Here is a 15,242-nt window from a genome sequence, read left to right on the forward strand (position 1 = left end):
TGACAACCATACAGGGTATAAGGTGAGTAAACCCCAGTCTCACATGCTTTAATGCTATTACTGCCCAGTCCTATTTTCAGTTGCTGGGATGTTATTGTGATATGATACTGTCAGTCAAGAAATAATAATACAAATAATTGTATTTTATTAAATAATAGTAACAATGAATGAATTAATAATAAATATATGTTATTTTTAAATTTAATAAAACAAAGAGAAGAATTCTTCAGTCGAGCATCAAGTCATCCCTGGGGCCCAGCATACACTCATCCAAATTCCACACTTCGTCCAGTTCGGTCTCCAACCAGTTGTCCTTCCTCGGCCACGGCTCACGTGGCAGGTGCATTTGGTCAGCCAGCACGCTGCAGTCCATGCCGTTGCGTGTGATCTTGGCGGCCTCGTCCCTCTGCCGCTTGGCCTCGCGCTTCATGGCCTCTCTCTCGGCGCGGCGCTCGGCGGTGATGGTGGCGGAGTACTCCCGGCAGTGGAAACGGCGGGGCGCACCGGGGGGCAGTGGCGCCAAGTTGACGAGGGGGAGGGGGAACATGCCAGGGTGCTCCGGCTTCAGGTACATGATCCTCTCTCCGTCCCCGTAGTCGCCCACACTGCCATGGGCGTGGTTCTTGAAGAAATGGGGCACCACGTAGGGATGTCTGGGGTGGGCAGGTGCTGTGGGCCTCTGGGCCCTTGTCTCAGGTGCGGGTGCAGGAGGCCTGCTTTGACTGTGTTCTGGGCGGCGTGGCTGGTCAGCGTCAGAGCGCACAGGTGCACAGTTCGACACATTGCTTGGTCCTGGACGGTCCGGCACATTGCTTGGTCCTGGGCGCTCTGGCATGTTACTTGGCCTCTTAGGGATTCTGTAAGGCTGGACTGGGTAGGGGATCTTAGGCTGCCCTCTCTGCCCACCAGATGAGCTGGGACGCTCAGACCGAGATGTTTTGGCAGCCTCCTCTGGGGTTGGTTTTGGGGGCCTGACTTTCTCTATCTTGTCTCCGAGCTTATGGAAGACTTGTACAGAGTGCATGATGCGCTCTCCGAGTTTGCTTCTGGGTTGCAAAATGATGGCAGGCTGCATCTCTTTGGCCTTCTTGCTCTTGGACTTGTTAGAGGAGTCCTTGTGCTTAGCCTTTGATTCATCTTTAGGTGCCTTTAAACCACCTGCTTTCTTGTCGGTTTCTGACCCCTCCTCTCCAGACTTGGTTGTTTTCTCAGTCGAGCTTGTCTCTTTCTTGCGCCGTTTCTCCTTCCTCTCTTTCTCACCCTTGTCATGCTTGTGCTTTCTCTTCTTGTCTTTGGGCCTGTCAGCATTCTCAGGGAGACTGCTCTTAGGCTTCTTGGGCAGGTTCGTGTCTGCCTTTCCTGCCTCGACTGGGTTGTCGAAAAGCTGAACTGGTTCGCTTGGTGTTGGCACTGGGTTGAGAGGCACAGCGGTGCCATGCTGTAGGCCTGTGGCATCTATCAGCATCAAGGGTGCTTGTAGAGAGGTGCCGTGAGGTAGGCCTCCACTGTCCACCAACACGAAGGGTGCCTGCAGCTGTGGGTCGAAAGGTACAGTGGTGCCATGCTGTTGCCCGTTGGCATCCAGCACCAACAAGGGTGCTTGTGTATGCGGATCAGAGGGAATAAAGGTGCCGTGAGGTAGGCCTCTACCATCCACCAACGTGAAGGGGGCCTGCAGCTGTGGGTCAAAAGGCACAGCAGTGCCATGCTGTTGCCCGTTGGCATCCACATACATGATAGGGGCCTGCAGCTGTGGGTTGATAGGCACAGTTGTGCCATGCTGTTGCCCGTTGGCATCCACATACATGATAGGGGCCTGCAGCTGTGGGTTGATAGGCACAGTTGTGCCATGCTGTTGCCCGTTGGCATCCACATACATGATGGGGGCCTGCAGCTGTGGGTTGATAGGCACAGTTGTGCCATGCTGTTGCCCGTTGGCATCCACATACATGATAGGGGCCTGCAGCTGTGGGTTGATAGGCACAGTTGTGCCATGCTGTTGCCCGTTGGCATCCACATACATGACGGGGGCCTGCACGTGTGGAGCGTAGGGAACAGGGACACCATACTGTGGGCCAGCTCCACCCATGGCCACAAGGGGCGCTTGCAGCTGTGGATGGAAGGTCACAGAGGTGCCGTGCTGTTGGCCCATAGCATCCACAAACATGACAGGGCCTTGTAGCTGGGGATTGAAGGCTACAGCTCCATCCTGGAGGGTCGTCCCTTGGTATCCCTGAAGAGGGATAGGGTGGAAGACTGGGATCTCGGTGACAGGCAGGAACTGCGGCAGAGCAGTGGAGTTGCCAAGCAGCCCATGGTTTTGCTGGGGCCGATATCCATGGTACTCAGGCCAAATCACAGGCTGATTGATGAATACAGAGCCAGTAGTAGGGGCTGTAAGGGGGCAAATGGTACATGGTTCAATAGACCATTCTGGTGAACAGGAATAATTTCATCATTATTTAGATATTATTTATGTAGAAAATAAGAAACAACACTTACCCACACCATGGAAATAGGTGCCTCCTGCCTGGGTGGTAAGGATGTGTTGTACACCTAAAAGAAGGAAAATAAATAGATTAATGCATTGACAGAATCACATGGTATTTAAACAAAATATTGAGAGAATTTAAGACCTAAAAATACCTTGATCCTGGTGGAAGCCATCTCGGGTGTAGTTGGAGTAATTATATTGAAAATTCATGGTAATCTCAGGCTGAGAATCGCAATGTGTCTCTCAGCAAGTGAAACCTCTGTTATTGTGAATGATAGAATGTTTCCAATGCGAAAAGTCTACTTTGCATGGAATTTAGAATTTAGAATTTAGAATTTAGAATTTTTAATTATGACAATTTCTTTGCAATAGAGGCCTTGCTGTTACTATAGCTACAAGCCTTATTGTTACCAAAGATCCTTGATTACTCCATTGCAAATTACATCAAGTAGTCTTTAGGCTACCCAGTTACATGTTCCATTGGGCCTTCATTAAAATTAGTATTTTGATAAAAGTACACATCTTCGTTGAACGTTAGCGACGCGCCCTCCCTAGCTTGCAACATTGTTGCGATTACACAGCCGAAGAGGAGTCGATGGACGCTAGTTAGGCCACTACTACTGAAGCATCCCCCACTCTCGTGGTCAACCCCTGGCCACATCTGGCCACACGTCCATCCCATGCGAAGGGAAACAACGTTATAATGAAATGCTTAATGTGTCACCCTAAACTTACCTCAATATCAGCCTTCAAAAACTCTACATCTAACCTTTGCAAACAAATTCAGGTAAGTTGCAAGGTTTTCTATTAGTGGTTCCTGCTAGCCTACTTAGCGAGCCAGTCCTAACCAAAGAGTATACTCTTTGTCCTAACTTTATTCGACCTAGAACAAGCCTAGCATTACAGTACTGTATAACTAGTTTAATATATGCTTCAGGAAGGGTTGACAACAATGCAATTTGCTGAATAAATGCATTCAGATGTGATGTGCAGATGTGCATCACCAAAGTATGCTTTACTCTTTATCTTATAAAGCAGTTCACACAGTTTGTACAGACACACAGTTTTCATGGCGTATGACATTGTGGATGGATGTATAGTGTATTACTGTATTGTGTGCAGATTGTTTTGGCATCAGTATTGTTGTGAAGTGAAAAACTGAGCAAGGATTCAGTGAACCATGTTTTGGGGATCTGGTGGCTTCACTTTGATGGGATGTGAAACAGTGACTGATGATGCATTTAGACATTTTGTGATTTTGTAGAGAATGTGAGAATAAGTTTGGCTTTAATTAGCCGCGGCTTATACGTTGATTTTTCAGACTTTCTTCACCTATGAGATTAATACACGGGGCATTTAACTTGCATAAAACACCGTCCTGCGGTTTATACACAATGCGGCTAATACACCGGACATTACTGTAGAATACCATGTGAACTTTTGGTGAAATTTACAAACGCCAGTTTAGAAGTAAGTGTGTGTATGTATGAGGTGGATAATAACATTGGGTGCATCAATACAATACACTTTCTTCTGCTGTTGTGGCTTACAGTAAACAACACATCCTCTAGTGGAGATGGAATATCACTGCATGTAGTTTACAACTACATGGCTTAGTGTGGGAAAGGTTTTCATTTGGCTCTCTGCTGTGATGATTCAAATAACAGTCAGATAGATTTTCTGATTTTGAATAACTGAACTTTCATTTATTGACTGTACTAAATCGAGAGAGGTTTAATTGATCACATGCATTTATAAACATGACAGGAGAATGCACAGGAGAAGAAAAAGCAATGACTCTAAGGATCTGAAACATCAACATTTATTTAACTTTCTATGCAACTGTCACAAAAGCCACTTTGACGTATGTGACTATGAAGTATGGATTAATTTTCTTAAAAAAATGTACTAATTAAACTAAAACTAAGACTAATGTTTAACTTGGAAAGAGAGTCCCTGTAAAAATGTTTACTTTCAAACTCACCAATAGACACAATCCCAATACACCAATACCAGTACACACAGACATAGTTAGACAGAAAGTAAAAAATACTGTATTTTTATATTACTAACAGATGTGCTGAAGTTGTTTGTTTAAAATGAGAATCATAACACACAGTATATTTGACAATGACAGATATTTTTCTTTATTGTATCAACTCACTTCAGAAGTCACAGATGTCTCAACTGAAACAAATAATGAAAAATAAATCCTATATCCTATAAAAAAACGTATATCCTAAATTATATCACCTTGAGATTCAAAGAAATAGAAAGGATAACAGGACACACACACAAAAATGCACATACACACAAATTGATACATGTGTGTGTCAACACACGCACACACACACACACACACACACACACACACACACACACACACACACACTTACCTTCATAAGTTCCCTCCACACTCTATCGCCCTGGTGACCCTGTGGGACCCCTCGGTCCTCTCTGCTCTCTTGGTCCAGCACTCGCACATCAACTCTCCATCTCCACCCACAGTCACACGCCCAGGCTGCTCGTGTGGTGCTGGTCCCACACATAGCCACACTACACCCAGCCTTCCACCCACACCAGCACAGACTCACATTATACCAGATGTTAGCATATGCCATAAAACACTGATTATGAGATCGAAATGGAGACCAGGAAATATAGAAGTCTTCCTCCTGTGGTTGCCTGTATGCTGCTACACTTAGTGCCAATCCTGGAGCAATTACCATGCATGGTGATGATGATGATGATGAGGCACTGTCAGGAGCAGCTGGTCAGCTGACCTGAGAGTGGGGCTGGAAATGTAGGGGTGCAGCAGCTGGGGGCAAGGCCACTCAAGGTGGGGTAAGACCACTCAAGGTGGGGTAAGGCCATTCAAGGCTTTCAAATGTGATGACCACTTCCAACTCACGAATATCCCTGTAAATACGTCTGAATGCCCCGTCCAGTATCATAGCCCTTCGTTTTTTGCAACAGTTCTCTTTGTCTCCTCCGTGTGGTTACCAGTAGCCAGTGTGATGCTTTTTACAGTGACTCTGAACTGAGTGGTGCCACCAGGGGATGGATGAAAGAAAACATGACTGATGAATGAGGTCTGAATACACAGAATTAATCACATAACATATACTTACACACATACACTCTCAAAAAACACATTATACAAACATGCATACAGACACAAACACACTCTCAAAAAACACAATTATACAAACATGCATACAGACACACACACACTCTCAAAAAACGCATTATACAAACATGCATACAGACACACACACACTCTCAAAAAACGCATTATACAAACATGCATACAGACACACACACTCTCAAAAAACACAATTATACAGACGCACAGGGCACTGACCTGAAAGGAGCAATAGAAATGCTCCATAATTGAGCGACGTGACATTTACAAGCGCAGCTCACTGCCCCACGACCAATATGAAGAGCCTCAGTGCCTCTGCTACAGTGTAATAGATTTGGCCAGCGGTAATGGCATTGCCTGACAGTCAGATGGCCCAGCTTCCATTCCCAAACTTGCTGTTGCAAGCCTGTGTCGCTTTGGGTAAAAGTGTTCACTACACACAGTAGTCAACTTTATATCTATGCCTACAGTATTTTTATCTTGTGCAGGGATGTAGTGGAGGCTAAATGCAAGTAAACACAATTTATCCATCTATGACATTTTTAGAAATAGAGATTATCCACCTCTTAAGTTTCTGTTCTGAATGCCTTTTTAAAAAATCTGCGCATGGCGCAGTCCACCTCACCGTGATCACAGAATTCATATCATAGGGAATTCACATCCCTGATCATGGGATTATTTCTTTCTGATGAATGAGGCTTTGAAGGAAATGTGTTAGAGGATAGACAGCATGGTGATCAGTCATGAAAAACAAGATCTAAATATTTGATTTCTTATATACTGTATCACATGCTTAAAGGAGATATAAATCTGACCGAAACGAATCGACTGTTCAAAAAATGTATGACTGCTGCTGTGGCTAACCAGTTGTATACTGTATATTATTCATCTGTTTAAAAGGGTACTAAGAAAAAGAGAGCTGCCAATCCCAATGAAAGCGACAGCGACAGGTCAGGTCAGGTCAGGTCAGGTCAGGACTCACAACGTTTAAGGGGCATGTCTGTCTGTCTGTCCATCTGTTTATGTACCCCCACTGTGTATGACCTGTTTGAAAGCGAATACGCTTTCATCCTGATTAAAGTGAGAGGTTTATCAGATCTCCTGCTTATCACCGCCAACATGTTTAATGAAAATGTTCGAGAGCCCATTTGTTGCTTTAGGATAAGATTGATTAGCCACTACCCTCTATACAAAGAAAGGAGGACCCAGAGTGTGTGTGTGTGTGTGTGTGTGTGTGTGTGTGTGTGTGTGTGTGTGTGTGTGTGTGTGTGTGTGTGTGTGTTGTAAGAGAGAGAAGGAAAGATTGAATGAAAACTGACAGAAAGCATGTAACCTGTCAGTGATGCATGTCAAAAAGCAATGGTCATCTGAGGTCATCTGGAACTCTAGTCACAACAGCCACCTGTGCAATGGACCCAGGTGGGCTTTATGTGTGTGTGTGTGTAAGAGTATTAGGAAGATCAATGGTGAAGCCATGTATCTCCCCATGGGCTTACGCAGGCAGGTGTGCGTCACAGATCTCCAGCTGGCCAGTCATAGACTTCTTACCCTCATTTTAACATCAGCACAAAGGACATGCCAACAGTCACATTTAAATTTATGAAAAATAATATTAGGGTTGGACCATCCCTTATTTTATGTGTATGTGCTCAGATATGAGAGAGAGAGAGAGAGATAATGTTAATCTCTCTGTGTGTGTGTGTTTCAAAAATGCAGATGGTTTTCTTCTTGATCGTCTAAAGAGACCCAGTATTTCCATGTTGAGGTTTCCTCACATGTAGATCTTTAGGAGAGTCATAAGCGTTGTTTAGAGAATCCAAGCCTCCCGTTTGGTGATTTCCAACAGAGATCAATTTGTACAGAGTTACTCTCTGGTCACCTCAGGCCTTACCTCAAGTGATCTGTTTGAGTGAGACCTCTGGTCACCTCAGGCCTTACCTTCAGGTGACCTGTTTGAGTGAGACTGACCTGGGAGGGACAAAGATGGATATGCACAGAAACATCAACAAGAACATCATCAACAACAACACACAACACATTAGCAAGGTTGCTACTATTGCACACTACTTACACAAACACAAGACAACATGGAGAGGGTCAGCATGTAGACGTAGAGGAGAGATTATACAATATTTTCACTCAAGTAAATACTCTTCATCATTACCCAACTGCACTCTCCCTTTACTTTCTTCTTTTTAAGGAGGACGGGATATGTAACCAACCAGAGAGGAGTGCCTGCAAACCTCTGGAGCCACAAGTCTACTTTGGGTCTTATAAAAATCAGGATTTGGTGGAGGAGGTGAGGACAGCCGTTACTCGCCATGTTAAACAAGTGTAGTGTCGTAAAGTGTGCTGTTAAAATGCCTGCTCCTGGAAAAGCCTGCTCACAACCCAGAACACACAGATGGGCAGGGGAACGGAGGGGCAGAGGTGCACCACAACCCACAATATGGCTTACACACACGCACGCACGCACACACACACACGCACACGCGCACGCACGCACACACACACACACACACACACACACACACACACACACGCACACGCACACGCACACGCACACGCACACGCACACGCACACACACGCACACGCACACGCACACGCACATACACACATACATACACACGCACGCACGCACGCACGCACGCACCCGCACCCGCACACGCACACGCACACACACACACACACTTAGGCTAAATATTTTGAGCTGCTCAGGGATGAGTGTTCAATTTGTTTTACCTTTGGAGCATATGGATCATTGTTGTTCTGGTTTATTAGCACGAAAACAAGCGAGAACAAATAATAGGCTTACAGACGGAGATTGCGTACCTATCACTTTAGTTGTAGGCCTAATCATTCTTGAGGTGCTACTCAAAATTCTTCAAGGTTGGCAGGTATGCACACACATACACACACACATACATGCATATGCACACAAACACATACATGCATACGCATAAGCACACACACACACACACACACACACACACAAACAGAAAGACAGACAGACACACACATACACTCACACACGCATATTTACGCACACACTAACAAACAGAGAGAGAGAGAGAGATAATGCAAAGGCTGCTGTGTCTGCCTTGCTGAGGTGATCTCTAGTGCAAACAGAGATCAAAACCAGAATGACACTACAGACATTGACTGACTGACTCACTGACATAAGTGTTCTTGTCTGACAAAAATAACAACGTGTTATACAGGGCAGAGGATGGGTCCCTTGGGGATGTCCGATACAGAGGATAGCTCGCTCATGAAGTACAGAGGGATAGGTGAAGCAAAAGGGAGAGAAAGAAAACCTGGAGGCTAAGGGATTTAATCCTGCCCTGTTGCCTCACGTTGAGGTTGAGACAAGCCGCCATGAGGCCATTAACATTCTGTAAGCTCTTGTGGGCACAAAACACCATGGCCAAGTCAGAGACACGCGAGTCTGTGGGAGGGAATTAACAAGACACTGTAGGGAGAGAGATAGAGAGGCAAATGAATATTGAGCTGCATTTCTATCTGCATTTGTCTCTAGAGGTGCACTTGGACGGCAAAAAGACCTATGCCGTGGCCAAATGCAATGCTAGCAAAAGACACATTCAGCCAAAAGCCACTCTATAGCCCATGCTACACCTCTCCACCAAGTTTAAGGACAATTAGGCTAGTCGATTTTGTTCAGTGCTGCATACAAACAAATAAACCACCATGCAAAAAGCACAATGTAAACTGAGAATAAGAGCTATAAATTAAACTACAACTATATGATATGGGCTTTCAAAACAGTAGCCAACCTTACAACTATGAATCTCATGAAACACTGTCTCAGAATGACCGACAACATGTTGTAATAGTATTGTCATTGTGTACATGACGATCTCTAAATAACTACTATAAGCGGTTGGCTTATAAGGTCCAGGCAAACTCAGGCCAAAGCTATGAGGATTATGACCTCAGTGAAGTGTAGATGTAAACCTGTCAGAGAGTCTCATGACAAGTGTCACTTATGAAACACCGTAATCCCAACATAAGCCTCCTCCATCATGAGTTCGCTGTAGACTGCTGTGCAGACTTGCACTTCTGACCTCCTCAAATCATCACTCCTGGAAAGGTTTTCCATGCGTTTTCCGTCCCTCAGTGATGGGAATGAGACCACTTGGGGTCTAATGGTGGGGAATTCTTTTGGGAAATTTACGTCTTTCAGTTAGATATAGCTATAATAAGAGAAGGTTAAATGAGTTTGCTCGAGTCAAGATCATGCAAGTGTTCTGAGGAGGTGAACAGCCCACTTGACAGCGACTCTAATTACAATGTACGAGAGAGCTTGATTGAGGAATGGAGAATTAATCCCTGTGAATCAGTACTCACCATAAGAGAAAGAGAGGGAGAGAGAGAGAGAGAGAGAGAGAGAGTGTGTGAAAGAAAGAGAGTGTAAGAGAGAGAGAGAGAGAGTATACACTTGAGGACAAGATAATACAGATAAGAAGTGTGTATACAAAGTCCTAATTACAGGAATATCCCAGTGGTCTAATATTCAACTACTGACTAATTGGTTAATTGTCAAAGCATCTAGACATTTCATGGTGACTCCATTTGATTCCATAGGGCTAAACACATGAATTAATACTATTTGAATACTATTTAGTCACACGCCAAAATGATTGTGCCTCAACAGTGAGAAATAGTGACGAACAGTGACATGTCAGCATTTCAGCCTGTGAATGTACATAAGGCCATTGTTATCATCTAAAGCATGTCTAACATTTGGCAGATCTACATAATGTTAGTGACACACAGACAATTGAATTTATATTATTCAGTGAGTGGCTACGGATTTTATGGAAAGCCCCTTGATCAATTATTATTTAGTCACATGAACTGGTGGGAAAGTCGCTAATAGGGACAGGGAAATAATCTTGGCATGGACAGGTTAAATACAGAGGAAACGTTTCCTTCAGGACAAATAGAAAAAGTAACTTAAATAAAGTTGTGTCATTTTGTGTTGTCATTTTAACACCAAACATGCCTTGAAGGATCAACTTTAATTAGTTTTTCCACCACAATTGCACCCAATTTAAAAAGAAATCATCAGAGATGTGTACCCCTGCCCCAGGTAAAAAATAAATGAATGCAACAGTTGTGTGCAAAGCATGCAAACACATTTCTGTAGATCAGGTTGATAATGATGTCTGATTTATTTCAGTTATTTCAGTTCAGAATTATTCAGGTTCAGAGTTGCTAACTCATCCTTCCAGAAGTAGTGACATGGGATAAGCACTGAATTAGAATTAAAGTTGTTACACAGATCTGATAATGATGGGAGTTTGCATACAGGGGCTTAAAAGGAAAGATGAACTGTCATAGGGAGAACTGGGCTGTAGGGTAGCCTGTGTTGGTGGAACAGACGTCAGAGATAAGCTCATTATCAAAACATAGCACGAGTTTGACATCATCAGACTATAACAAGCTATCTGAGGACAGTGGAAATGGGTTATACACTCTCTGTATGTTTGCAGTCTGGTTTGCAGCAGCCTTAAAAAATGACAAACATGGACTGCAGCTGAAATTGAGAAAGCAAGGAATCAATTTCTGATCCATGACAGTCGGATCAGTTAAAAAGGTGTAAACATGCTGTCCTGCCCAAGCCTGCAGTTTCACACCCATTCATACACTAACATGCCTGTAAGGTTATGTAAGTGGGAGTGTAAGACAGGACAGGGTCAAAGTATAAGTCTTTCAGGGAGCTCAGTTTACCTCTATCCTTTAAAAACATCAAGGTTGGTTTTATATATTAGGCTCTTACACACATATGATAGGTTCATATCACATGATGATATAACAAATCTGTTTGAAGTATTTCACAACACGTATGCATATCATGCTCATAAACAGACACAATTGTTGAAAACAATAATATGAAACAACATAGGCACAATTAGTATACAATTAGAATTTCTCTTTACTATGCATTGCTTTCCATCCACATGATGGAGATTCTCCTCGATGCCTAACATGACTACAATATGGGCCTAAAGCTAATCTGTGTTTTTCATTGAAAACATGTGAGAGAAAGTACATCAGTGCTTCAGCAGAAACTGGCCAGCTCCCAGAACTGGTTACCTAATTAGTCACAACCACAGTGCACAGGCAGATATCAAACTAATTGGGGTTAATCGTGGTACACATGTTTTCCACCACCACTTATAACCAATTGCTATAGCTCCACTTATGTGTGGCCTGAAATACACCTTCACTCAATCTTTTGATCCTTTGATCCCGTCTATGTGGAGGGAGGAGAGAGTATGGAACAAGATGAGCGTGGATGAACAACAGGACTCTCAGGGGGATTAGTGTCCGAGGGGTATAAAAGACATGGCTGGACCAAGAGAAAAGCATCTCAGAGAAGGATTGCAGAAAGGAAGCTAGGAGGTCCTCAACTCACCTTTGGTTCACATCTCAGCACTTGCTCCTCCGCAAGGTAAGGGAAATAATTCAACATTTGGACTTTTGCGATTTTCCACCCCTCGTCAGTGTTTTATTTTGAAGTGCTTGATTGTTTAATTCCAGCAGTATACTACTTTTTAATACAGTTGGACATTCTATGCTTGTTCAGTTGCATATGGTGTATATGATTCAATTTGTAAATCAATATAACAGTGTTGTTAGTGTTGTGGATGTTGATTGTTAAATGAAGAGCTGAGGCCAGAGCATAGCAGCTGCTAGCAAAGTAGGGGAAATAGGCCTACTGTTGTGTACAGTTACCAGCAGAGATGATGGAATTACACACTAACAGAGTGTGGAGTATTAGTTAACAAGGGAAATGACTGTCCTACTAAGAAGTCTATATGACAAATGTTGCATGTGACCTCAGAGAGTGCAGAGAGAGACATGCAGTGTATTTCTGTAGATCCATGCTACAGTACGTTACAGTAAACAACATTTGGTCTGAGTCACAAACAACAGCTGCAATGAAAAGGAGAAAGATCTGAAGGTAGAAGGAGCTTCAAGAGCACCATCAGTTTAGATTGGAGTAGCACATTCTGCAAAAGAACTACCAATTGCACTTCTTTGAAACTTCTTTAACTTCCATAGTAGTTATATCATGGGAAGGTAAAAGGTCAAGGATCATTAAGAAAGCAGGGTGAACAAGAGATGTGGAAGATTGAGGGTACGGACAGTGTTGAAAGTGGTTTAGATTAGAGTTGGGTCATCTAATTATCGCAGTATACTGCCCACAGAGAGGCTGGAACTGTTGGATTCTTTTTTCATCTGACTTTCGCTGAGATTAGGGTTGGATTAAATTAGATGTCCACAGTGTTTATTTAGATTGGCTGTATCCAGGTCAGTGCTAAATACCACTGTTTGTGTGACAGAGTTAAAACTTAATAGACTTTGCAATTGCATAATTGGACTTGATCTGTCTGGATTAACAGTTACTTACCTGGTTGGGCTTAGTGAATTCAACAGCTAAGAAAGCATGGAGGGATTAGAGATTTAAACTGGGCCTGAGATGACATAACCCAAATGGAAGCAATGTGGGACATTTGGTTATTGAATAGTTATTGCTGGTTGTTCTTAAGTAAAATTGTTCTATTTGGGCAGTTGAAGCTAAAAGGTTCTTGTTTTGCCTTCCACCCAGAAAAACAAACGCAATGGACCCCGCAGGATCCGCAGACGGAAAGAAGGGACCCCCCAAGTTCAAGCAGAGGGCGGCCCGCACCTTCAAGAGCAAGGCCCCCAAACCTGGCCAGAAAGGGTAAGACACTGATTACAACAGCCAAAACATATCAAACACTCTTGCTTGTAGAAATGTTAAACACATAAATTGGAAGAATAGATTCTTTGCTATTCTGAGAGCAGCTATGAATGAATTGAGTTTGATGATTTCTTTTGATGACATTTAGGTTTGGTGATGACATTCCTGGAATGGAGGGCCTGGGCACAGGTAAGGACACAGTTGTTGTGAGCACCCCACTCTCCTAATAACGTTTGACTAAAGTGATCACCTTTCCCATCCCATAATTTCTCACTTGTTATGTGCTCTGTCTCTCTTACAGACTTCACAGTGGTCTGCCCATGGGAGGCATTTGGCGACATGGAGCTCAGTGACCTGGCTAAATACGGAATTGTATAATTCCACCCCATCCTTCCCTGCTCTGTCTCCCTTCGCTTTACCGTACCTACCTCTCCTCCAGACGGATTCCTCAGCTGGCGTTGTGACGCACGAGTGTGCACTTGCATCGGATATGGAAACGTGGAGAACAGCAGTTTCAGCTACACAAATGCTTCTGCTTTGTGGTCCTGATGAGGGAAGTCAATTTCCCCAAAGACACGACACTGAACTCTAGTCCAAACGTCTGAGCAAATGCTGCAGCTTGTGCTAAGAGGGCTACTGGACACTAACTTGTGAGGGTATCTCAAATTGTATTGCGATATCACAACGAAAATGGACTCCTTTGCTCCTGCCTTTTTGTCCTCTGCACCTTCCCTCAAAGGTTATGTGAATGCAGATATTTATTTATGTACAAAGAGTTTTATTTTATTTTTATGAAATGGATTTATTGTCTGATATGTGATTACCCCGCATTTCCTCTAGAATTCCTCTAGAGCGATAAATAAATGCAGTATTTTCCCAACATAATTTCAATGACTCAACCTTCTTGACTTCGCTCTACATAACGCATACAGTATAAGTGGCTTATGGACCCTAAGCTTAACATTTCCCTATTTGGTTCTTTAAAGGTTGGCCTACAGTGTTTGATTATAATCTAGAACTCTTATCAAATTCAGCAAAAGTAACCTCAAGCTATAGACCCACACACACACACAATTATGACCCCGACATGCGTACACCTTATCTGTGATGTGGACCGCGAAGGGGTCTATTGTGCTCTAAAACAAATCTCTGGTGTAGTCTTGTAAATGATAAACTATGAATGTAGCTCAGACTAAGCCATGATATTCTGAAACATATTCCATATCAACATCTACATTACTGTTGAAGCCAAACCTCTCTCCAGAATAAAGGACTGTGTTTTTAAATGTCAAATCAGTCAGACTGCAGGCAAAAGTGGCCCAAATCTGATTCATTTGGGGTCAAGTGACAAGGTCAGACTTCTTCAGAAGTAGTGTGAACACTGAAATCTTGCCCAGATCTGATTTTTGCCAAATCAGATTTAGACCACTTCCATATGTGGTCCTGAATCAGACCCAGGTCTGATTTTTTTCAATGTGGCCGCAGTGTGAACAACTCAATTTGGTGGTTAGAATGTACAGTATGAACAGTCCTTGCACAGTAGTCTGGAAATATCCATACAAAGTCACAAAGTGACGTACTGACGGAAAATGAAAATTGAGCAGAAGTACGTAGGAGGGCGGAGCCAGGCTACATGCACAAGCCCACTAGTGTTTTGATTTGCGGAGAAGAGGGGCGGTCTGAAGCCAACGGGTTTGAGGGAGAACGGTACAGGGAGGGACATACTGCATGCTCTCCCTGCGCACATCTCTACAATGAAACAATAATTTGTCTAAGCTAATCTATATTTTAAATAGGCAATTAATGTGTGCTGCTATGGAAACCTAAGTCAATTTATTAGAGAGAC

General features: G+C 43.4%; 2 protein-coding genes across 2 annotated transcripts; one reads left to right on the forward strand and one right to left on the reverse strand.

The window, feature by feature from the left end:
* Positions 1-226: 226 nt before the first annotated feature.
* Positions 227-2,754, reverse strand: LOC121717879. Its single transcript, XM_042102583.1, has 3 exons — positions 2,647-2,754; positions 2,503-2,556; positions 227-2,394 (listed from the first exon to the last, which is right to left on the reverse strand). Exons 1-3 carry the CDS (start codon positions 2,702-2,704, stop codon positions 227-229), a joined length of 2,280 nt encoding a protein of 759 aa, XP_041958517.1. The 5' UTR covers positions 2,705-2,754.
* A 269-nt stretch (positions 2,755-3,023) lies between these two features.
* Positions 3,024-14,278, forward strand: LOC121718243 (retinal cone rhodopsin-sensitive cGMP 3',5'-cyclic phosphodiesterase subunit gamma-like). Its single transcript, XM_042103176.1, has 6 exons — positions 3,024-3,281; positions 7,840-7,938; positions 11,931-12,118; positions 13,280-13,396; positions 13,545-13,585; positions 13,698-14,278. Exons 4-6 carry the CDS (start codon positions 13,293-13,295, stop codon positions 13,772-13,774), a joined length of 222 nt encoding a protein of 73 aa, XP_041959110.1. The 5' UTR covers positions 3,024-3,281; positions 7,840-7,938; positions 11,931-12,118; positions 13,280-13,292; the 3' UTR covers positions 13,775-14,278.
* The last annotated feature ends 964 nt before the right edge of the window (positions 14,279-15,242 follow it).

This window comes from Alosa sapidissima, chromosome 9, assembly GCF_018492685.1.
Source record: "Alosa sapidissima isolate fAloSap1 chromosome 9, fAloSap1.pri, whole genome shotgun sequence".
NCBI classification, from domain to species: domain Eukaryota; kingdom Metazoa; phylum Chordata; class Actinopteri; order Clupeiformes; family Clupeidae; genus Alosa; species Alosa sapidissima.

Bases quoted from the DNA above. Each gene is read 5' to 3' on its own strand.
- LOC121717879 (XM_042102583.1), bottom strand. From the start codon at position 2,704: ATGAATTTTCAATATAATTACTCCAACTACACCCGAGATGGCTTCCAC. The intron at 2,557-2,646 runs GTATTTTTAGGT...TCCTTCTTTTAG, and splicing joins TGGCTTCCACCAGGATCAAG to GTGTACAACACATCCTTACC. The intron at 2,395-2,502 runs GTAAGTGTTGTT...GCCCCCTTACAG, and splicing joins CACCTATTTCCATGGTGTGG to CCCCTACTACTGGCTCTGTA.
- LOC121718243 (XM_042103176.1), top strand. From the start codon at position 13,293: ATGGACCCCGCAGGATCCGCAGACGGAAAGAAGGGACCCCCCAAGTTC. The intron at 13,397-13,544 runs GTAAGACACTGA...GATGACATTTAG, and splicing joins CCCAAACCTGGCCAGAAAGG to GTTTGGTGATGACATTCCTG. The intron at 13,586-13,697 runs GTAAGGACACAG...TCTCTCTTACAG, and splicing joins AATGGAGGGCCTGGGCACAG to ACTTCACAGTGGTCTGCCCA.